The 22307-nt window shown below is 37.9% G+C and overlaps 5 protein-coding genes and 2 long non-coding RNA genes across 11 annotated transcripts; 3 read left to right on the forward strand and 4 right to left on the reverse strand.

Annotated features, from left to right (window-relative positions):
* The first annotated feature begins 528 nt into the window (after positions 1–528).
* LOC110225188 lies at positions 529–1848 on the forward strand. 3 transcript variants are annotated; one of them, XR_002329599.1, is made up of 3 exons: positions 529–804; positions 1069–1181; positions 1340–1848. It is a non-coding gene; the product is annotated as an uncharacterized LOC110225188 (long non-coding RNA). The 3 variants fall into 3 exon arrangements; XR_002329600.1 differs by having other exon boundaries at positions 1080–1181; XR_002329598.1 differs by lacking the exon at positions 529–804 and having other exon boundaries at positions 963–1181.
* A 1585-nt stretch (positions 1849–3433) lies between these two features.
* Positions 3434–4859, forward strand: LOC9326330 (nudix hydrolase 4). Its single transcript, XM_002890222.2, has 2 exons — positions 3434–3777; positions 4138–4859. Exons 1-2 carry the CDS (start codon positions 3587–3589, stop codon positions 4568–4570), a joined length of 624 nt encoding a protein of 207 aa, XP_002890268.1. The 5' UTR covers positions 3434–3586; the 3' UTR covers positions 4571–4859.
* A 183-nt stretch (positions 4860–5042) lies between these two features.
* LOC9326331 (mitochondrial import inner membrane translocase subunit TIM22-4) lies at positions 5043–6643 on the forward strand. Its single transcript, XM_002890223.2, has 4 exons — positions 5043–5306; positions 5699–5889; positions 6003–6075; positions 6266–6643. Exons 1-4 carry the CDS (start codon positions 5141–5143, stop codon positions 6349–6351), a joined length of 516 nt encoding a protein of 171 aa, XP_002890269.1. The 5' UTR covers positions 5043–5140; the 3' UTR covers positions 6352–6643.
* A 128-nt stretch (positions 6644–6771) lies between these two features.
* Positions 6772–9088, reverse strand: LOC9326332 (protein REVEILLE 7). 3 transcript variants are annotated; one of them, XM_021012279.1, is made up of 6 exons: positions 8650–9088; positions 8483–8551; positions 8229–8333; positions 8029–8140; positions 7877–7938; positions 6772–7790 (listed from the first exon to the last, which is right to left on the reverse strand). In XM_021012279.1, the coding sequence occupies exons 2-6, from the start codon at positions 8492–8494 to the stop codon at positions 7017–7019; spliced, it is 1065 nt and encodes a 354-aa protein (XP_020867938.1). In that variant the 5' UTR covers positions 8495–8551; positions 8650–9088; the 3' UTR covers positions 6772–7016. The 3 variants fall into 3 exon arrangements, with proteins under 3 accessions (XP_020867938.1, XP_020867940.1, XP_020867937.1); XM_021012281.1 differs by having other exon boundaries at positions 8683–8852; XM_021012278.1 differs by lacking the exon at positions 8650–9088 and having other exon boundaries at positions 8483–8590.
* A 3390-nt stretch (positions 9089–12478) lies between these two features.
* On the reverse strand, positions 12479–12937 carry LOC110225400. The gene is made up of 2 exons (XR_002329748.1): positions 12845–12937; positions 12479–12745 (listed from the first exon to the last, which is right to left on the reverse strand). It is a non-coding gene; the product is annotated as an uncharacterized LOC110225400 (long non-coding RNA).
* Positions 12938–16864: 3927 nt separating this feature from the next.
* Positions 16865–19311, reverse strand: LOC9329058 (N-alpha-acetyltransferase 40). The gene is given in 10 exon segments (XM_021013786.1): positions 16865–17326; positions 17412–17475; positions 17609–17674; positions 17757–17799; positions 17971–18047; positions 18137–18445; positions 18529–18608; positions 18949–19051; positions 19149–19192; positions 19195–19311. Coding segments are annotated over 9 exon segments (789 nt in total). The 5' UTR covers positions 19232–19311; the 3' UTR covers positions 16865–17326; positions 17412–17445.
* A 68-nt stretch (positions 19312–19379) lies between these two features.
* Positions 19380–21889, reverse strand: LOC9329059 (RNA polymerase II transcription factor B subunit 4). The gene is made up of 11 exons (XM_021013785.1): positions 21586–21889; positions 21382–21470; positions 21013–21295; positions 20692–20738; positions 20461–20498; positions 20332–20377; positions 20179–20232; positions 20017–20085; positions 19838–19914; positions 19659–19754; positions 19380–19576 (listed from the first exon to the last, which is right to left on the reverse strand). Exons 1-11 carry the CDS (start codon positions 21614–21616, stop codon positions 19501–19503), a joined length of 906 nt encoding a protein of 301 aa, XP_020869444.1. The 5' UTR covers positions 21617–21889; the 3' UTR covers positions 19380–19500.
* Positions 21890–22307: the final 418 nt, after the last annotated feature.

The following is a 22307-nucleotide window of genomic DNA, read 5'->3' on the forward strand; positions in this document are numbered from 1 at the left end:
GTAAATTTATTTTTAGTAGCCTACACGGCTACACATGTAGATAAGTCATAAGTGACTTCGACTGGATACAGTATAGCCGTTGAAGTAATAATCCGACGGCTATGATGAGTAGATTTTTTTTTGTTGGATAAAAAGGATGTTGGTCAACGAATCAAAGAATTGGGTTTTTGGTAAACCAGATTTTAGGTACAACTATTTTGGTATTTGGTACGTATATATCTTTATCTAATAAATCACAAGTAAATTTTCAAGTAACTGCAACATCCTCCATATGACACCTGGCTTAAGTTCCAATTTTTTATCTTTCAGATTTTAAAACAATTAAATTTTAATTATCCTTAAATAAAACAAAAAATAAATGTCGAGAAAACCTTTCTCCCACAACCGCATCCCCTTTTTCTCCCACGATTTCAAAATCGATCTCCACTTCTCAACAATGGAACTACAAAAAGGTTTTAGATCTCTCAAAATCAATATTCCTTTCATACTACTTCTCACCCTTATTCCCCGATTTCTGAGATAAAAAACCAATGATTTCTCAATTTCTCAATCAATTGAACGGTGTTATTCATTAGAACGGTGTATTTCTCAATTTCTCCCTATCTCTACTGAGCTTCCGTCGTTTGATTTGAATCAAAGGTAAGCTTTTCAACTATTTTAGATTATGAACCAAAAACCATCACTCTAATCTTCTCCAACCTCATCTCAATCAAAGTATACTCCGCTGGAGAAGTTTGGGCTATCATACAAAAAGCTTTTAGATCTCTTCCTTTTCTGATTCGTGTTTCCTCCAGCTCTAATCGGGTAAAATTTTTTAATTTCTTACATGTTCTGATTTTAGGGTTCATCAATAGAATCTCTCCTTCTAACTGCAAGCACTACTTCTATATCAAAATCTTTCAATATACAAATTCTATGTTCGAATTTCTCAATTTCGGTTTACTTTGTCATCATCGTATTTCATGTGTTGTTGTGTTCTTATCACTTGTACAAACTCTCATGTAAATTTTAATGTATTCACAGTCTTTACTAATTTTATAACAACTCTGTTACAAGTTTTACGTTTAGTTTTGAAACAGGGAAGTAGGATACAAGCTTCTGTAAAAGAGAAATTATTGAGCCGTCTCTCTTGAAATTTCCAGCATTGGACGAATATAAAACAATAACCTCAAATCTCTCTGGTTTGTTTTCTCTTCTCTGCATGTCTTAGATGAGTGGGTATCTGATTTTGTGTGCATGAAACCTTTCTTTTACTTTTCACAAAACCTTTGTTTTCCTTACTTTTACTCATCTTCCGTTCTCAGTTTCACTATAACTTGAAGATATATGGTTGTGTCAGGATGGCAAAAACATTGAAGGTGACGGTTTAGCGTCAGCCTTCGTGGTGCCTGTGTGAGGGAGTTCACCAATATGACGTTAACTTCCCATGTGACGGATCTTTACCCGCTAAGTTTGGTCCACCTAAACGCCGGTATGATATCATCAAATCTTTGGCTATGCTTTGGTGAATTTAGAAGACGAGAGTTTGGAGAATGAAGTTTGGAATATAATTTCGTATAGAAACAACACAAAAATGAAGTTTTGAAGTCTTGCAATTCAAAAGAAAAGAAAAAAAAAACAATCTGAAAGATGGGTGCATGATGTGGAATCATCTTCCACGGTGAAGTGTGAAGAATTTAAACGTGCAATCATCTAATATATATGTTCAAGATCCTTTTGAGTAAGATATACAATATACAAAGGTAAAGGGCTTTTGTTTGTTCGATCGCTCATTTATGTCTTACAATACGTTTGCGTATTTATGTAAGACCCTTGGCAATTTCATAATGCAATGAATGTTTCCTCAAATTTTGTCGCTCATATGTGACGATTTGGTAATATTATGATACAGCTTTGGATGTAACGATTTAATCCTACTGTTTCACTTTCTCAATCAAACCAAAAATATCATTTATATCTAATTTAATTTCATTCACTTAAAGTTATGAATTAAACAAACTTACGTACAAATTAAGTTTAATAAAACTAAAATGTATTTTTGATATTGGTCATTGGTGTTATACTTACACATTTTGAATGAATAAAATCTACAAATTGGTGGTGTTCTCCCCGTGCAACGCACGGGCTATAACTAGTATATATATATATAGTATGCATATATTTTCAACTTTGGTTCGTATACTTTATCAAAAGAAATAAAAAAACTTTGGTACGACATATATATGTATACTATCCAAAATTTAATTAATAGAAGCTTTAGAATTTTATTGGAACTATTCGCAGATACTCTGAATATAAAAGATATCGCCAGCCGATCCAATAATTAAATGAGGATAATAAAAAAGGACCTGCGCAGTTTTTTTGGTAGTAGGCCTACACCTATCTGAGAATACGTAGATGGATTATCTCATCCACCATAAAATTTTCATGATAAAGCAAGCTTTTACCATTTATCAGAAGAATATATACATGTAAGTTTTTTAAAGATTTTTATAAAACTTACGACATAAAAATTCTGATAAGAAGCATTTTATTAATCCAGTTTATAATCAACTTTATCATAAAAATAAAAAGTAACCTTTTAGCCATTTTTTGGGGCAGTATAATTACTCTAAATCCAAAGAAAAAAAGAACTTTAAAAAAGCATGGCAAAAGACAAACCACACCTACCATTCAACATCTAACCTCAATAGTAGTTTCAAGTATCAAATAAAAGGAAATTTTTTTTAGTAAGATAGAAAACTTGTGGTGTAATGGGCCATGGCCCATTTATAAGCTTTTCGGCTGTATCAACAACGTTGGGCCTTCTAGAAGACACTTGAAAAAATAATTTTATACTAGAGAGATGATAGAGATAAATGGTGATAAAAAATAAAAGAAATAAAGGCATCGCCTAATAACGTGTTTGCGTCAGGGACGAGTTTGTGGATGACCACACTCTCTTAGTACTGAACTATAAACTAACAAAAACACTTGCTAATCTTCTTCACGCACCTGTGATGCGCGTGTCTCACACACCCTTCCCGCATTTTCTTCTCCGTGTCTGTGCCGAGGTTTTTTTGGTCGTTATCGAGTTGACCTTGTTTGTTTCTTGTTACGATATCTAAGTTTGATTTTTCTTTTGACGAAAAACATAAATATTCTAGAAGATATTACTCGTGTTGATTTTGATAAGAGGGAAACTCTAGAAGCTTTTGAAATTATTGAATCCATTAGGAAGAGAGTTGTCTCATTAACGAATCTCAAAATACAAAAAAGAATCTGTTATGTCAGATTCCATCAACCGAACAAAACCGAGAACTCAATTACAATAACCGGGAAAGTTGAGTCAATAAATAATATAACCTCGAATAAGCAAGTTGATGATTTAGATAAGAAACAAAAAAAATAGTTGAAGCGCGTGGGAAGTTCCATATAAAGATAGTCCTAACCAATAACGCTCATAACAAATTCACATCTCTCTCTTCTCTATCTCTTAAACTTCCTTTAAATCGATTCTCCCGAATTTGAGAGCAGAGCCTTTTTTTGATTCCAACTCTTTCTCTCTTGTTCTGAATTCGTGGTTCATCGGTATAAACAAAAAAACATGACAGGCTTCTCTGTGTCTCTTTTCGTCTCAAACTTATCAAATGTGGCCTCGTATTTGTCGCCCATCTTCGAGAACATCCCCTCCACCAAGGTTGTTCCCGCACAGATCGAGAAAGTTGTCTCTTTGGTCTCTCGTACCGGTCGCGATTTGCAGCGTTACGATAACTCTGGCTATCGTCAAGTCGTCGGGTACGTCTCAAAGCCCTAATTTTTGTTTTTATCAATTAATCTTACCCCCAATTCGAAATTAGCTTTGGCCGGTGTTCAAATTCACAATAATGATTAGTTAGGTATTATTTAGGTGTAATTTTGATATAGTTTTGTGGTAAAACATACGCCAGAATAATTTAAAGTACCAATTTTTTAAGAATTCATGTTCATTAGAAAGATCGTTAAACCGTTAATTATTCCCGCGGCAATTTGGAATCTCAGAAGATTTTAGTTGGTAAAAAAAACGTGTTGAAGTTTTCAAAATTTGAGGACTATATTTGTTCATTTTGTTTGCTTCTTCTGGAATCTCATTTCAAAATTGGTCAAAATTTTCTGCAGATGTGTACCGTACAGATACAAGAAACAACAAGTCAATGGAATTGAAACGCAAGAAATCCAAGTTCTTCTTGTCAGTGCTCAAAAGGGCAAAGGAATGTTATTTCCAAAAGGAGGTTGGGAGACGGATGAATCAATGGAGGAAGCTGCTTTGAGAGAGACAATCGAAGAAGCGGGTGTAACGGGAGAGCTCGAAGAAAAGCTTGGGAAATGGCAATACAAAAGCAAAAGGCATAGCATAATTCACGATGGATACATGTTTGCTTTGCTTGTTAGTCAAGAGTTCGAGCGATGGCCTGAGGCGGAAATGAGACAACGCAGATGGGTAAGTTTGGACGAAGCAAGAGAAGTATGTCAGAATTGGTGGATGAGAGAAGCTCTTGAAGCATTCATTAACCTGAAATGTCTCGCTGACGATGATGAAAGCGGGAACTGAATTAGTAGTACTCAGATGAAGAATACGGTGTTTAGAGTTGGTGAAACAGAGCTTTTGACTTAGAAACCCTCTACACGGAGCTGAAGCTTCCTAAGGGATTCATTTGGTCACAGCATCTCTCTGTCTCTTGAGAGGTGTGGAAAAGTTTTGATTGTTAGATGAAAGTCAACTTTTGTCTTCTAATTTTATTCATTCTTTTGTATTTGATGATTCTTTCATTCTTTTATTGTGAATAAAAATGCTAGATATGTTCCTTTACTTTTATAATAACGTTTGCTAACTCAATCAATCACACTTTGTTTGCCAATCTTCGTTGTTACCAATAGGATACACATATTGGACCTTAGTTGATGATTAAGGATCGAGTGTACAGGCCCAACATGTAAACTAATGGGCCTAGAGTGGTAGCTAACTAGCTACTAGCTAGCTGTTGTGGCTTAAACCCTAGAACCTCGGGATAAACCCTGATTTGTTTATCACTCAGGCGCGCGCTTGATCTGATTTTCTTTTTAAGCTTTTGATGACACTTTCCCTTGTCGGATTCTACTCTCTATAGTCTATACCTTTGAAATGGCAGATTCGAATACTGAGACAACCGGTGCTTCTTCGGGCTCCGTGGGTGCTGATGAGAACGCTACCCAGATTCAACCGATCCGGATGCCAACCATTGAGGAGATCCGAGCTCAAGAGGTTTGGAACAACTGCGCCGTTCGCGCTGTAACTAGTGGAGTCATGGGTCAGTTCAAATCTCCTCTCTTTCTCGATCTATATTGCTCCATTGCTCCTGATTTTCCAAAAAAAAAAAAAATCAATTCATAGGTCAATGAGAAAAAGCTAATTTTATTGAGGATAGTGAAATTGGTAAAGTGTTTAGCTTTTTAATAGTTGATATGCTTCTGAGTCATCACTTTCAGGTTGCACTCATAATAGTCGGATTTGGTTATATGTGAAATCTCAAATCGAATCTGTTGTCTATAAATGCTCTAAAAGAAGTTATTCTGATATAAAGCTACTTACTAATATAAATGCTCGCCGGTTGTAGAATTTATTCTAAAGTTGATAATGAGAATTAGACATGTGAGGATATTCAATTTGGTTTGTACACATTCTTTGTGAATTGTGGTGTAGGAGGAGGACTCGGGTTGATGATGGGTTTGTTCTTGGGGGCACTAGATAATCCTATTATGCATGATACGATGACGGCTAGGCAGCAGTTTGTGTTCACAGCAAAACAAATGGGCCAAAGGAGTTGGAATTCCTGTAAGACATTTGCGGTTATGGGTTTGGTTTTCTCTGCAGCTGAATGCATTGTCGAGAAGGTAATATCTTGTTTATTGACCCACACAAACAAGGAAATTCCACTACTAACTCCTGTATCGTAACTTCGAAACCTTATTGTCGACTTTTTTTATATTTTACTTCTCTGAAAAAGGCAAGAGCGAAGCATGACACGACAAACACCGCTATAGCTGGATGTGTGACCGGTGGTTCAATGTCCGCCCGAGGTATGATCTATTATCTTCTGTGTATGGAATTTAAATGTAGTCTAATTCCCAAAACTGTAGTCTCGTAGGTGCTTTGATTTCTCTGATATACACTGTGTTCTTATTTGGTTGAAATAATATATACCTCTTTGCAATGTGCCTACATGATACATTGTGTTTCTGGGGATTTAATGGATTGATTTTGTTTCAGGTGGGCCAAAAGCTGCGTGTATAGGTTGCGCTGGCTTTGCAACTTTCTCTGTACTCATAGAGAAGTTCTTTGATAGGCATACATAAACCAATGAGATATCTAACAGACGCCAATGCTGAGATTTTTTTGCTGCTTCTTTTATGTGATAGTGATACAATTCATCACCTGAGCGCAGGGAGATAGAAGCTAGAATTACACTTTTAAATATAGAATAAGCAAGGCTTGTGTTGATTGATTGAATATTCTACAGTTATTGTTGTTATTTATCATAGATTTCGTTAGAATTGAGGGCTCCAATATTTAAGTAAGTGTTCACAGAAATTAAGGGGCCTCTCTTGGCACAAAGTTTCAATTCTCAGAGTTTGGAGTTTCTTCGTGTTCTTGTTATCTACAAAATACTCGTATTTTAATCTGCTTAATATTAGAACCTTTTAACGTTAAGACTGATCTTAAGACTAATAAGTAATAATCATAAACCAAACCTGAGATTGAAACAGAGCTAGGAATAGGTGGCCAAACAAGTACACTGTAAACTAATTTGTATATGGAGAAAAAACAGAACTGTCTTTTTAATGTGAGACAGCCACAGAAACTTCATTACAAGAATTACATGTGGCAGACAAGTAAAAATCACTTGCCAATTCGGATTAAGATTTGGTTCGTGGAATGTTATGATCCAAGTCATCCAGCAATGGCTAAAACAATGTTGACGAATCATCAAAAGTGACCCCAAACTGTACAATGGCTAAAACTAGCATATACGTGCTCTTCTTTGGCTGTTCTGTTCTTCTGAAGCTACCAGCGACAATGATGATGTGACTTCTCTTTCTGATAGGCATCTCTTGTATGGCCTGAACCCACTTGCAGTTGCAGGATTACATGATCCTTGGTTTTCTAAGGAGCTCAACTGTTTCCATGAACAACTTATCGGCTCTGCACTCTTCTCCAAGTTCTCTGACACTTCTGTAACTGAGCCAAAGGCATTAGAACTGGTACAAGACGTTTCCCATACCCCAAGAGATAAATTAGTATCAATATGCAAGCTAGAATTCTTGATCCCTGAGTAGTGATTCTCCTGATCTGTCATTGATTTGGGATCATCATCATCTCTGTAAGAGGATGGTTTGTCATGAGATTCTGCCACGACAAGGACAATCTTCCCAAAAAGGGTAATGCTTGACATGGGTATTGAACCAATGTCAGAATCCTCTTTGAAGGATTGCTTGGATGTTGTGTAGTCATTCTTTTTATCAATGGAAGTTGCACCAATGGATTGGATGTCACTGGTACACGAATTAGGCGAAGAGCATCTATTGATTTGATCCTCTGAAGCAAATGATGACAGGACTGAAGTTGGAGACTTGGTTCCTTTCTCCATAGCTGACAAATTTGATGAAGGAGACTGAGAATATGGAACAGGCGATTTCCGGGGATAAGGATGTGCCGGTTTTCTCTTTGGACGAGGGGGCGGGATCACAACCGCTTTAACCGACCCTTCACTTCTATTGTCAGGTTCCTGAGCCATCTGCAATGGATTAAACAAAAACTGTCAGATTACAAACTAACCGTATCAGAACTACTGATGTTTTAGAACACCTAAATACACAAGACCTTGGAGAAAAACTTTTGAGCATGGCTTCGTATCTGTACAGCGGTTTTCGTACCTATGTGTTCTGCAGCAAAATCAAGACTTAGGTTCTTCAGAACTACATCTTCTAGCAGTAAGTTTCTAAGCTCAATTAAAGCTCCAAGTCAATTAATACCTTGGATTTGACGCCAACCACGACCATAAAGCTTAATAGCTTCAAGAAACCTATCATGCTCTTCCTCACTCCACTTCTCTCTCTGCTTAGTTACTGTGTACGGTTTCCTAACCTTGAAGAACAATACACAGAGGAGAGGTCAGATCAACTTGCAAAACCTGAAATTTGACTCTTGTTCGCAGTGCTTACAAAACATATACCTTGACAATGTTTTCAATCCAATGACTGCTGGTTTCAGGATTTGTTCCTTCATTGGAATTGCAACTTCCATTTTCTACATTGCTGCTAAGCTCCTCACTTCGATCCTAAAGTGGACCAAAAAAACAATGAAATTAAATGGCTTTTTTCTTGAAGTTCTTCCGAAAAAAGAAACTTTCTTCATATAGAATCTACTTCTTCGAAACTCGATAAGCTTAACTAACGACTATCAGTTCATCAATCTGTAGTCAATTACCTCAGCGGCCATTATTAAACAATATCTAAAAAGCTTTCTTGCTGCAACGGTAATTCTCACAAATCCAGCCTGAAACCGAACAAAACAAAGCATAAAGCTGATTAATGATTTTTGTAGTCGCATGAACAATCAAGATCGAAGAGAAAACAGGGAAATGAAAAATTAACCTCAATCAGAACTTTGTAAGTTATCTATTTTACCGATGATTTCTGAACAGTGTATAGATAAAATTAGAATCTTCTTCTGCTTTTTTTTTTCTCGAGAAATCAAATTACCGTAAACAAGAGAGACGATTTCTCGAGAAAATAACAAAATAGTAGGAGAAAATAGTTATTAGAAGAGGGAGACAGGAGAGTGTGAAGAGAAGGTGCTAGAAATAGCAAGTGACCAATTTTTTAAATTAAATAGCCGATATCTGCCACGTCAGATTTAGATTTTTATCATTATATAATGTTCATGGAAATTTCGAGAAGGTTGACACAGAGAGAGAGATATCTTGTGGCTCAGAACAAACCTAACCTAACACTCACTCTCGCATTTTAGCAGTGTATACCACGCGCTTAGTCTTCTAAAAGAATCTGATCTGTTTCTCTAATCCGAATGAAAAAGATTCTGTGGATAAAAATACGGAGACGTTAAAAATTATGAAGTGTTGTGAAACTTATTGTTGTCTCTTTTTCATTCCATGAATAATGATACATATATATAGGCATAAAACCTAGGGTTTTAGAGTACATAATGAATAACCCTGATGGGCTTATTGGGTCCGGTTATAAGTCCAATATGATGTATTATAACACTCCCCCTTGGATGGAGTAACCGGACCTGATAGTCAATCGGGATCTCGATAATACGCTGGGGAATGTTGCCTCATTAAAACCTTACCAGGAAAACCCAGTGGGAAAAACCATGGTGAAGGAAAAAGAGTACAACACGCATTACTCCCCCTGATTAGAGCATCACCGTAGATCTCTAAGTCTACGCATTCCTATTTGTTGGATGAGCTTCCGGAGTGTTGAAGCGGGTAATGATTTGGTGAAAAGGTCAGCGGAGTTATCGCATGATCGGACCTGTTGAACGCTGATCGTACCATCCTTCTGCCAATCCGAGGTTGAGAAGAATTTCGGTAGGATGTGCTTCGTCCGATCTCCTTTGATATAACCTTCCTTGAGTTGAGCAATGCAAGCCGCGTTGTCTTCAAACATAACCGTGGGCTCCTTATCTTCTTTCATACCACAATCTGATCGGATGTGCTGAGTCATGGATCGTAGCCAAACACATTCTCTGCTGGCTTCGTGAATGGCCAAAAGTTCTGCATGGTTTGATGAAGTGGTAGTGATTGTCTGCTTTATCGATCTCCAAGAGATAGCTGTTCCTCCATGCGTGAACACATAACCAGTTTGAGACTTGGCATTGTGCGGATCTGATTGATAACCTGCATCAGCAAAACCAACTAGTCCATCCTTGTTGTGGTTAGTGTAAAACAGTCCTAAGTCTTTAGTACCTTGAAGGTATCTTAGGAGGTGTTTGATACCATTCCAGTGCCTCTGAGTTGGACATGAGCTGAAGCGAACTAGGAGGTTCACGGCAAAACAGATGTCTGGTCTAGTGTGACTAGCCAAGTACATTAACGCTCCTACAGCACTGAGGTATGGCTTTTTTGGACCGAGAATTTCTTCATCGTCCTTCTTGGGACCAAATGGATCACTGTCCAATCCTAGGCTCCGGACAACCATTGGGCTGTTCAATGGGTGGGCCTGGTCCATATTGAATCGCTTGAGTACTTTTTCAATGTAAGCCGCTTGATGCACAAGGATTCCTCCTTTAACGTACTCAAGTTGTAAACCCAAACAGAATTTAGTTTTACCTAGGTCTTTCATTTCGAATTCTGCTTTCAAGCAGTCGACTGTTTGGGAGATTTCACCAGATGTTCCGAGGATGTTTAGATCATCCACGTAAACTGCTATGATTACAAATCCTTTGTTTGAGTATTTCTTGATGAAAATGCATGGACTGATGGGATCGTTTTTGTAGCCTTCTCTGATGAGATATTCGCTTAACCGGTTATACCACATACGTCCACTTTGTTTCAGTCCATACAAGGATTTGTTCAGCCTGATGCAGTATTGATCTCGAGATGCATGCTTATCTTTAAGCTCTATGCCATCTGGTAATCTCATGTATATTTCATTGTCGAGGGGCCCATAGAGATATGCGGTGGACAACATCCATTAACCGCAAATCTAGATTTTCTCTTATGGCCAGACTTATGAGGAATCGAAAAGTAGTTGCATCCACCACCGGAGAATAAGTCTCCTCATAATCGATTCCGGGTCTCTGTGAGAATCCTTGTGCTACAAGCCGTGCTTTATAACGAACGACTTCACCGAGTTCGTTTCTTTTACGCACAAAGACCCATTTATGGCCCACTGGTTTGACATTGAATGGTGTCCGGATGATCGGACCAAACACATTCCTGAGTTTGAGACTCTTTAACTCCACGTTTATGGCTTCTTTCCATTTTAGCCAGTCTGTTCTATGAGTGCACTCTGTGATAGACATGGGTTCTAGATCCTCTTGCGTGTTCGCAATATCAAGTGCTACTTTGTATGCAAAGAGTGCATTTAAGTCAACTTCTTTTCTGTTCCATTGGGTTCCAGACATGTTGTAATTCATAGAGATCTCATTGTTATCGATCTCGTCAGAACCTAGAGATTCGGCGTCCCGAACCTCTTCTGGTGGTTCATTAGAGTGAGTCTCAGCGCGCGCTATGTCTGTTATATTGGGAATCCCGGTTTCAACTATTGCACCTTTCTTTGATTTCCGTGAATTCTTGTCTTTGGAACCTAGAGGTCTGCCACGTTTATTTCGTGATGCAGACTCTGTAGCAACTTGAACTTGTCCCGTTGGAACAGTGATTCGTACTGGTGCATTACAAGCTGGTATGTACGATTTGGTTACTTTGTTCGGGTCAGCAAAGGAATCTGGCAATTGATTAGCTAGCTTTTGATAGTGTATAATCTTTTGGATCTCCGAATCACATTCTAGAGTCCGAGGATCTTGCCAATTTAAGGATGTTTGATTCCATGATAGCTCTTTGACCAGCTTGTGTTTCTCTCCACCCAATGTTGGATATACCGATTCATCAAATTGGCAATCCGCATATCTGGCCTTAAATAGGTCTCTAGTGGTCGGCTCGAGATATTTGATGATGGTGGGAGAATCAAAACCAACATATATTCCCATCCTCCTTTGAGGTCCCATTTTGGTTCTATGTGGTGGAGCAATGGGTACATAGACTGAGCACCCAAATGTTTTGAGATGGGAGATGTCTGGCTCATGACCCTGTAATAATTGGGATGGGGAATATCTATGCTCACTAGATGGTCGGATGCGTATTAGTTCAGCAGCATGTAATACTGCATGTCCCCAAGCTGAGACCGGGAGTTTCGACCTCATGAGTAATGGTCGAGCAATCCATTGGATTCGTTTAATGAATGATTCAGCAAGTCCATTCTGAGTATGGACATGTGCCACAGGATGTTCAACGGTCACCCCCATGGCCATACAGTAATCATTAAACGCTTGGGAAGTGAATTCACCAGCATTATCAAGACGTATAGTCTTTAGTGGGAAGTCTGGAAAGTGGGCTCCTAATCTGATGATTTGAGCCAACAACCTAGCAAAAGCTTGGTTCCGAGAAGACAACAGGCATACATACGACCAACGGGTCGAAGCATCTATTAGTACCATGAAGTACCGGAATTAGGCCTGGGCGTTCGGTTTACTCGGGTTATTCGGTTCGGTTTATTCGGTTTTTCAGTTTTTCGGTTATCTAAAAATCTCGCCGAATTGAACCGAACTAAAATTCGGTTCGGTTCGGTTCGGTAATCGGGTTTTTCGGTTCGGTTACATGCTTTAAAATCTATTCCGAATTGAACCAAAATTTTTTTTTGTTCGGTTTATTCGGTTTATTTTTCGGTTTACTGTCTGTAATACAAAAAGATTTACAAGGCCAATAAAATCACAAACCCAGACCAAATTTTAATAACAAGCCCAAACCCATTTAAATCTAGGGTTTTCGACAAGCTGATGGTTAAGCCGCAACGGCGACGGCAACGACAACCAGAAATAGTTTCTAGCTGGCTCCGGCGCTTGAACATCCGTACCGTAGTGGATGGACTTAGGCTTCGTGCTGACGACGAGATGCAATGTGAAAGATGATTGAGTATTGACGGTTGCTTTGACGACGATCTAAGTGATCTATGAGGAAGACGACAGAATATCACATATTTGAAACAACATAAGGAGAAGTATAAGATTAACAAGGCTTAAAGAAGAGAGAAATTTATTTAACCCAACGTTTTGCTAGGGTCTCCAAGGATAATCGGCTGCAAAAGAAAGAAAAGAAAGCAAATGGAAAAAATCAAAAGAAATGACTTAGATCTAGGGTTTTTCTTTTTTCATACATATTTTATGTAATGGACTGTGGGTTTTGTAAAGATATTGGGCCAAATAAAAATAAAAACAATATTATTAAAATTAGGGCCAACGAATATTAGCCCAAATGAAAAAAATTATCTAGCTTGAGCCCAAACTTTAAAACCATTAGGGTTTTCTCTTGTCGACAACTTGACATACTCCCAAAAATGGCCGCAACCGTTCTTCTTCTTCCTCATAAGTTATGACATACAAAACCAGGAACGATGAAGAAGAAGATGGGGTGCTGAGAACAAACCGTATAACCGTTCGGTTCATAGCTGCCGAACCGAACCGAACCGAAGACCGAACTCCCAAAATAATTTCGCCGATCGGTTAACTCCTCCTTACACCTTCGGCGCCGAGAACCGAAAATTTCGGTTTTCTCGGTTCGGTTTGATCGGTTTTCGCCGAATGCCCAGGCCTAACCGGAATGTCCCAGAAGGTGGGTGAATGGGACCACAGATATCTCCTTGGATTCTTTCCAGAAAATGCAATGTCTCTTTGGACACTTTTACTGGTGAAGGCCGAGTGATCAACTTCCCTTGGGAGCAAGCTGTGCACATGAGGTGCTGAGGGAAGACTCGGTTTTCTCGAAGGGTGTGTCCTTGAGAATTTTGGATTAATTTACGCATCATGGTCGTACCGGGATGACCAAGCCGGTCGTGCCAAATAGTGTAGTCTTGGAATCCGGCTTTGAGAGCATTATTAGCCTCAATCATACTGACCTTGGCATAGTAAAGGCCAGTAGATAAAGCGGGTATAGTCTCGAGGACTTGTTTATGGCCAAGTGTGATCTTAGTGATCAGTAGGGATTCTTTGTTCTCTTCACCCTGGGTTTCTATGTGTTCAGATGATAGAGGAGATCTGAGATCTCGTAGTCCATGGGATCGATCGGCTCGGTAGTGGTGTCGTCAGCATCAACTTGCTAGGCCATGTTAGCCTCAGCAGGTGCTTTCCCATGTTTCTGATACAAATCGCAATGAAACTTGGGAGTACGACAGTTCTTTGTCCAGTGATTGAACATTCCGCATCTGGTGCAGGCAGACTGATTGGTTGGGTGGGCAGGGCGGTTTGGTTTAGAGATACCACGGCCCTTACCGGAACCATAACCGAGGTTATGTCAGTTGCCACGTCCATTTCTGCATCCACGCTTTCCACGTCCATTCCCATGTCCACGGCCACGATCTGAGGATCTGTCTAGCTGGACATTGTAGGATTCTTTGTGGGAATTTGGTACTGGAGCCGATCCCGGGGGCCTCTAGGCACTGTTCCTCATTAACAGGTCATTGTTTTTCTCGGCCAAGAGCAAACAGGATAACAAATCTTCGTACAATGTATGTTTCATTGCACGATATTACTGCTGAAGCATAATGTTTTGGGTATGGAAGGTGGATAATTTTTTCTCGAGGAGATCATTAGCAGACACCTCTTCACCACATAGTTTCATGATTGAAACTATCCGAAAGAGTTCGGAGTTGTAGTCATCCACAGATTTGTAATCTTGGAACCGGAGTTCCTTCCAGTCAAACTTTGCTTGTGGCAAGAGCACCGTTTTCTGGTGATCATACCGTTTTTTCAGGGCCACCCAAAGTTCGAGTGGGTTCTCAAGAGTGAGATATTGTTGTTTGAGGCTCGCGGCCAAATGATGGCGGATATGAAATATCGCCTGGGACCGGTCTTTATCAGATGCGGTGTTATCCGCTTTAATACACTCACCCAGTCTCTTTGAGTTGAGGAAAATCCTGGTGTCCATGGCCCATTCGAGATAGTTTTCACCGGAGACCTTGAGGGCCTCGAACATGAAATTGATTTCATTAGGGATTTGTTAAAAGGATAGTTATATGAAAATAATTAAATTTTCTATTTGAGGAAACTTTATATTTGAGGAAAGTTTCTAATTTGGGAAACTTTCTAAATGAGGAAAATTTCTATTTTGAGGAAACTTTCTATTTTAGGCAAGTTTCAATTTGAGGAAACTTTATATTTGAGGAAAGTTTCTAATTTGGGAAACTTTCTAAATGAGGAAAGTTTTCATTCCGGGTCATTTGCTATTTAAGGAAAGTTTCTATTTTAGGAAACCTTCTAAATGAGGAAAGTTTCTAATTTGAGGGAAACTTTCTAAATGAGGAAAGTTTTCATTCCGGGTCATTTGCTATTTGAGGAAAGTTTCTATTTTAGGAAACCTTCTAAATGAAGAAAGTTTCTAATTTGGGAAACTTTCTAAATGAGAAAAGTTTCTATTTGAGGAAAAGTTTCTAAATGAGGAAAGTTTCTATTTGAGGAAACCTTCTAAATGAGGAAAGTTTCTAATTTGGGAAACTTTCTAAATGAGGAAAGTTTTCATTCCGGGTCATTTGCTATTTGAGGAAGGTTTCTATTTTAGGAAACTTTCTCGGGAATCGTAAATTTTAAGGATACGGAACATAAGTTCGGTTTAATGGTTTAAAGTTGGACCGGAATATTAGATTCCGGTTTGGGCCGAATTGATTTCCGGTTTAGAATAACCAGTTTGAACCGGTTTACCCAGATTGAGATCCGGTTATTATTTTTGGAACCGGTTTGATAATCGATTTAACCGATGAACCGAATTGATATTCGGGTTTAGGAGTTAACCGAGAATGATTTCCGGTTTAGGGGATACACGAAAATTGCGGTTTTGGATTTGATTTGATTTAGGTTTTAAGATTTCGGCCATGGCTTAGTGTTTTCGATTTTGAGTGTTAGGTTTAAGTAATACAAGGTTTTTGATCTTTAAGCTTTTAAGGTTTTGTTTTTACCTTTCACCAATTGGGGTTGAACGGATTGAACCGGGAGCTTAAGACCTCGGTAACTCACGCTGTCGATGAACAGTACTGATGAACAGTGTCGGCGTGAACAGTATTGGCGAACAGTATCGATGAACAGTATCGGCGAACAGTGTCGATGAACAGTATCGATGAACAATATCGATGAACAGTGTCGGCGTGAACAGTGTTTTGCGATTTTTAGGGTTAGGGTTGTTAAGAGCAAACTCGTGCTGATAACGTGTTGTGAAACTTATTGTTGTCTCTTTTCATTCCATGAATAATGATACATATATATAGACATAAAACCTAGGGTTTTAGAGTACATAATGAATAACCCTGATGGGCTTATTGGGCCCGGTTATAAATCCAATATAATGTATTATAACATGAAGAAGATATTGAGAAAAAACAAAGAAGATATTGGGAGTTTTTGTAATTATTTGAAAGATATTCTTTGTTTTGTTTCCGATCAGTCCTGTCCTGACATCCACTTGCTTTCTTGATATTACTCTTTGCCCCCAAAACTAATCTCATTGTTCAGTTTATAACCTTGCCCCCAAAACTAATTTCCTGATATTACTCTTTGCACCCTAAACTAATCTCATTGTTCAGTTTTTAACCTTGGATTTTTTGTCAGGGAAAGTTATATCCTGAAAATTAACTTCTTTACAAATGATTTAATACTTGAATGATTGGTATGTAATTCGATTAAAAAATATCTCTCTCTTTAGTCTTACCAATTGTATTGAATGAAAATTAAAAAGTTCGGACAAAAGATTAAAAGAAAATAAATGGTTGGGATAATGGGCAAATCAGTCACATCACATGGTGTCGGATGTGACAACTATATCTCTTAATCACACAAACCATTAGAGCCACAATTTTGATACGGCCAGATCACCCCATTCCTCTCTTTTATTTTATCTCTTTATTTTGATATGATTTACTTATATCAAATCTTGTAATATTTAAATAGTTTCATTTATATATTTTTAAATGAAAATTATCGCTTTCCGATTTTTTTTTCCCACACTATGAAAAAAGAAGAAGATTTTTTTTTTTTTGGTAGGGAAAGAAGAAGATTTTTTTATGAGGTCCTTAAGTTCCTTCTCCGTTACGCAAGTTCATTTTCTATTTCACATTTCTCTGTCTACAAGAAATTAAGGTTCAAGCCACTCATGATTCAACATTTATGGCAGTTTTAAACAAGAAAAAACCTCTCTGATTCATAAATATCAAAACCCAGTTCAACAATTGTTTTCAATCTACTAAGTCCTAGTCCTAACTCCTAATATATAACTCTGTACAATTTCCCAATAAGGTGAAGAAACCTTAGAAGTACTCAAAGCTTACCAAATATAGTCTAGGCTGGTTGCACACGACTGGTTTGTTGCGAGGACTCGGGTTTCAAAATGGTCATTTTGGCAACAGAAAGGACTTCAGTTGCCTTGTTCAGTTGCTAGGCATTGTTGGAGTTCTGTATCTATCTCTGGTGTGAACCAAGTCATCAGAGGAACCAAGTCTTCATCGGGACCTGTCTGTTTTCTAACTGCATCCTATCACAACCCTCTGTGGTCTGTCAGATTCAAGCAAAAGATTTTCAGAAAACTAAACAGCAAACGAGTTGCTGATATCTCCAGTAGACCAAAGTGGAAACTTACAGTGAATCTATATGTGCTATTCCATGCTTGATACTCAATCTTTGGTAGGTTCTTCGTCATTCTTCTTGGAAAATAAAGCAAGCATAGCAGTCTTAATACAATACCAAGATAAAAAGTAAAAGAAGCACTAAAATATTATATTTGATGAGCAGTTTTGTCATAAATGTGAGTGGTGGTGCAGCGATAGGACAACAAACCTCCAACACAAATTTAGCTTCGGCATCAAATGTTTTGCAAAGTATCTCATACTTCGCCGAGAAAGTCTGCAAAAACAAAAATTGTAAAGGTTCTTTTAGTGAATGCCTTATACAAAGATAATGAAAAATAAGACTACTGATTCTGTACCAGAAGATTAGCTTTCGAGGGCGAAATGCTTGATATTCTGTATCTGTATTAAAAACGAATGAGAATTCAGATGTTTGAAAGAGCCAAGATCAGTAAAGAGGCCAGAAATAAAAATTACTGACTACAGCAAGAAACAGAGATATTAGGAACCCATCAACACTTCATCTGAGTTGTTACATGGAATAAGATCATCTTCCAAAAGGTTACCTCTTACCCTAGTATGCTCGTGTAGAAAGTCATTGCCAATGCATTAGATGTTAGAACAGTTAGCACGATAGCACTCATCCGATTCTGAGAAGAAGAAAAAAAATAATATAACCATATTATCATCAAGCTATGAATCTGAAGGAGGAATATGAGAGACTAATTTTGGAATCAACCTTAGAAGCAATGAGCTCAATCAACTGCATTAAAAATTCTCCTAGTCCCTTTCCTTGAACACGGGATTCCAGTTGTATTTCATACACATAAAGGACAGGTATCTCTTCCTCTAAAGTAAACCGGTAATGCACAAATCCAGCTATCTGATTACACTGTTCCATGGAAGCTCTTCGAGTAGATATTTCATAGGCTTTACCAAAACGCAGCTCACGCACAAAGATATAATGTGCGTCTGCGGAAGACATCTCCTTACGCTTCAGCTTTGCTTGTATAGGCCAATCAGACCCATAAAACCCTTCCATGTTTGTCTGTGAAATTTAGTAACATCATGCACAACAATAAAAAAGATGTATGTTGAGAACATTTAATGCTACTTCATTCTTCTTTTTACCTTCAAGAGCTTTTGAATGTATTGCTTCACAGACGAGGAAAGTCTATCTCCACGGCCAGATTCCAGGTACAAAGACAAGTCTACAAACCGTAAGAACAACACAAACACAGAATTAGCTAACCATCAAGACTCTTCTGTGAACTTAAAACGAAACGAGTCATCCCTGAAAACAAATTTTACACAAACATGATCATAACTAAGTAATCGGAGCACACTTAATCATAGACTACCAATGAGCAAGGGGTTTTCAGATCATCTAAATCCATGTAATCTATGTTAATAAGCAAGAATTCGAACTTACACTGCATCTAATTCATAATATGTTGTAACATTAGCAATTTTAAAACTAAGTTTATATGCATCAAATCATTGTGAATAATAATAATCAGTTCCCATACATAAAAATCAAATAATATTTACCGTTTCTTCGGTAACGGCGGAAAGAATCAAACGGAGAAAGAGGATCGTCGATGGAAGAAGCTCGTTTAATAAGGTCATGAATCGTCTTTTTCTTCTCCAAAATCTGCGCAACAATTCTCGAATTACCGATTTCGAGCAAAATCATAAATCGAAATTTCGAATGCTATGAAACATACACATTACTTCCGAGATTCTTTTACCTTTCGCCGTTTCTTCAAATCCATTGCTCGCCACTCCGATGATCTCTCTCTCTCTGAAGTGATTCGGTAGGAGACGGATCCATCAAACGGGTTTGGAGCCGAATCAGATCCGACAATAATAAATGACGTCAGCCCAATGGTCGTATTCGTTCAAATTCGATAGAGAAGCCCATCATCTTTCTTTATTTTGTTTTGTTTGTTCAAGTCAACGGATCATTTCTCTTTAAAACAAAGTCTAAAAAATTTAATTGATTTCACTTTGATATATGGTTCATACATACATTATCGTAAATGAACGCAAAGAAAAATATTGAACAAAGTTTGCAGTTTCTCTCTGGCACAAAAGATGATTTTAGGTACTAGGAGCTTTTCTCTTCTTATCAGAGACAGATGAAGCATCATCAAGTTTAGACTGACCAAAAACAGATCTGCAAAGCTTCTCGATATCAGAATCAAACAACATGATAGATTATTATATTGAGAAAGAGCAAGATGGGTCAAATCTCTTACCCGCACGTTGAACATTTCTTGTGATGCTCACAGAAAATGGACAGACACACTGAACATATGTAGCCCATATCTATTGTCTTCTTGTGGCAAAAGCACCTGCAAGTTTTGTACTTAAACCATCTGTTATACATGCGGAGGAGACCCTATTAATTGAAGAGTCAATGACTAGGATCACTTACGATGCGCGAAAATCAACACCAATGGGTTTAGGAAGTTGTACAAAACTGCGGGAATGCAAGTCAGTTGCAAAAATCGTCTTTTGTGGGAAACAAAACAAAACAATCGAGAGTTAGCACCCATTAAGTTCGCCAAATGAAACGAGTCACATAATGTTTGCGTTTGGACTTGAGTTGCGTACCGTTAGATACTGAAACAGCCCATCCAACTGTTTAGGTGTATGATGTACACCACCAGTTATATAAGATGCCTACAAATAAGCCAGGAGATAACAACTGATGCATATGACGAGTTTGACAAGTTGAAGACTTAACAAGTATGTACAAAGGAGAAATAATATTACCTGCTGCAAAAATGCTGAGTTCTGAACTCCTATGTAACACGAATCAATGGGTACCTAAAGAACCAATTGATGAAGTGATTTGGGTACATGATACTGGATTTAGATAACATCAAGAAGCGGTAATCCCAAAGAACCAATCAATATGAAGATTACCATTAAGCGTTGGGCAGAGAAGATAGAGTTCATAACAGCAACATATCTGAAACAGGGACAAAACCTTTAATGAGACCAGACAAACAGGACAAAATCTTGCAAGTAGAAAAAAGTTACAGAAGAATATACTGTTCCGGGCCATCTGGGGAACCTTGCAAGCATAATATCTGTGTTTCATATAAATGTCAATAGCACAATCAGTTGTGTATTTTGGGGATATACGATAGAACAGATGAATCATAGGAAAGAGGAGTTTATATTATCGTTAATACTTTAAGCTGAAGATTCATACAAAGCAATCAAGATGAAAAGTTTTATCCAAGACAACATATTGATACATATATCATACTGAACACGCACCCGAGGCTGGGGATGAAGATGTCCAGAACGGAAAACCCTCTGTATATCTAGAGCCAGAAATTAAGAGAACAACAAAATGTGAAGACTGAAAATCACAAACATATATTACCAGATAACATTGATGGCCGTAGACATGCTATAGATTTAGCTGAGAACAGACATGTCGATCTAAAATGTTCCTTACTTACTTAACCCAATAGAGAGAGTAAGCTAAGCTTTAAGATTACTACCAGATGTTATGCAAAGATATCCTATCATTTTATACTATATAAGGTTTCAAAAAACCTATCAATCATGCTATATGATTTTCCATAAGGATACAGCAAAGAGCCATGGAGAGTGATCCTGACAAGAGACAAGAAGGTATTCTATCCTCAGACACTTCCTCCCTGCTGAGCTCCTCATCTTTTGTAACAAAATCTTCCAATTTCTTCAGCAAAGAACCAAAAAGTGCAGGCATTCCAGTTCCGTTGCTCTCGAGATTTCCATGATTGGATGTCAAAGAAGAATCATAAATGTAATCACAGGAACTGTATCCAGTAGCTATAACTACAACTTGGTTCAACTGATTTAAGCCCAAAACTGCATTCAGAAACGCAAGCACCTACACAAAACAGCAAGGTTTCTGAATAAAAAACAAAGCATTAAGAAACAAAGAAACAATTGATTCGCTAGAAACAACACACTTACATGAGAAAGGAATTGAGAGAAGGTAATCGATGTAGTGCTCCAGAAAAGAGGATTCGTATCAAGCAACAAAACTAGAAGACTAACATCGTCTGCGACAAAAACCATCACGACCAATCAGACTTGTTTCCAGTTTATGGGAATATCTACAGACTTATACGATTGACGAATGTTAGGGTTTCGAAGTAGAGAGGAATTTAATAAGACCTGAATACTGCTTAGAAACAACGGAAGGCATAGTTTTCACAGAAGAATCCAACTCAGAATTTCAGTGTGCCGGGAAATCTTCCCGGTGAGAACGAGATCCGATAATGCTATTTCAGTGCCGGGAAATCGTCTTTTGTTCTTCTTCTTCGATTTATATATATATCTTCACAACAAGTCTTTGAGTTTTCCGATTACGAACGAACCAGGTTATAGAATGGAAATTTTGGATGCTATAGAAGAAGAACAACTTACTCTGAAAATCTCAAGTTATTCGGTATGAGCCGGATCCTTCAAACGGGTCGGGATCCAAGTTAGATCCGACTATAAACGACGTAAGCCCAAAGATGGCATTGGTTCAAGTTTTATTATAGAGAGGCCCAGAAACGCCTTTTGTTTTGCTTCACTCTTTTTTTTTTTTTCCAAATAACACCAAAAACTTAAGGAACAAATATATTTTCTAAAACTATCTTTTTTTTTTTCGTCTGAATAATCATATTAAACCTTCGAAAGATACAAAGATCGGCGGAAAGAGTTAATATCCCCGATAAGATGAGTCGACGGAAAATAGTGATATCTCCGAAGCCAGAAGCCCAAAAGAGGGAAGCTAACAAACAACCAAAAACAAGACCATAATCTAAACTTAGAAAACTAATCGATAAACCTCCAAAGATTGAATTAACTAGAAAACACAAGAATCTCAAAGGAAAAGGCCTGAACTTGAA

The sequence above is a fragment of the Arabidopsis lyrata genome (assembly GCF_000004255.2).
Source record: "Arabidopsis lyrata subsp. lyrata unplaced genomic scaffold ARALYscaffold_1, whole genome shotgun sequence".
Taxonomy (NCBI): domain Eukaryota; kingdom Viridiplantae; phylum Streptophyta; class Magnoliopsida; order Brassicales; family Brassicaceae; genus Arabidopsis; species Arabidopsis lyrata.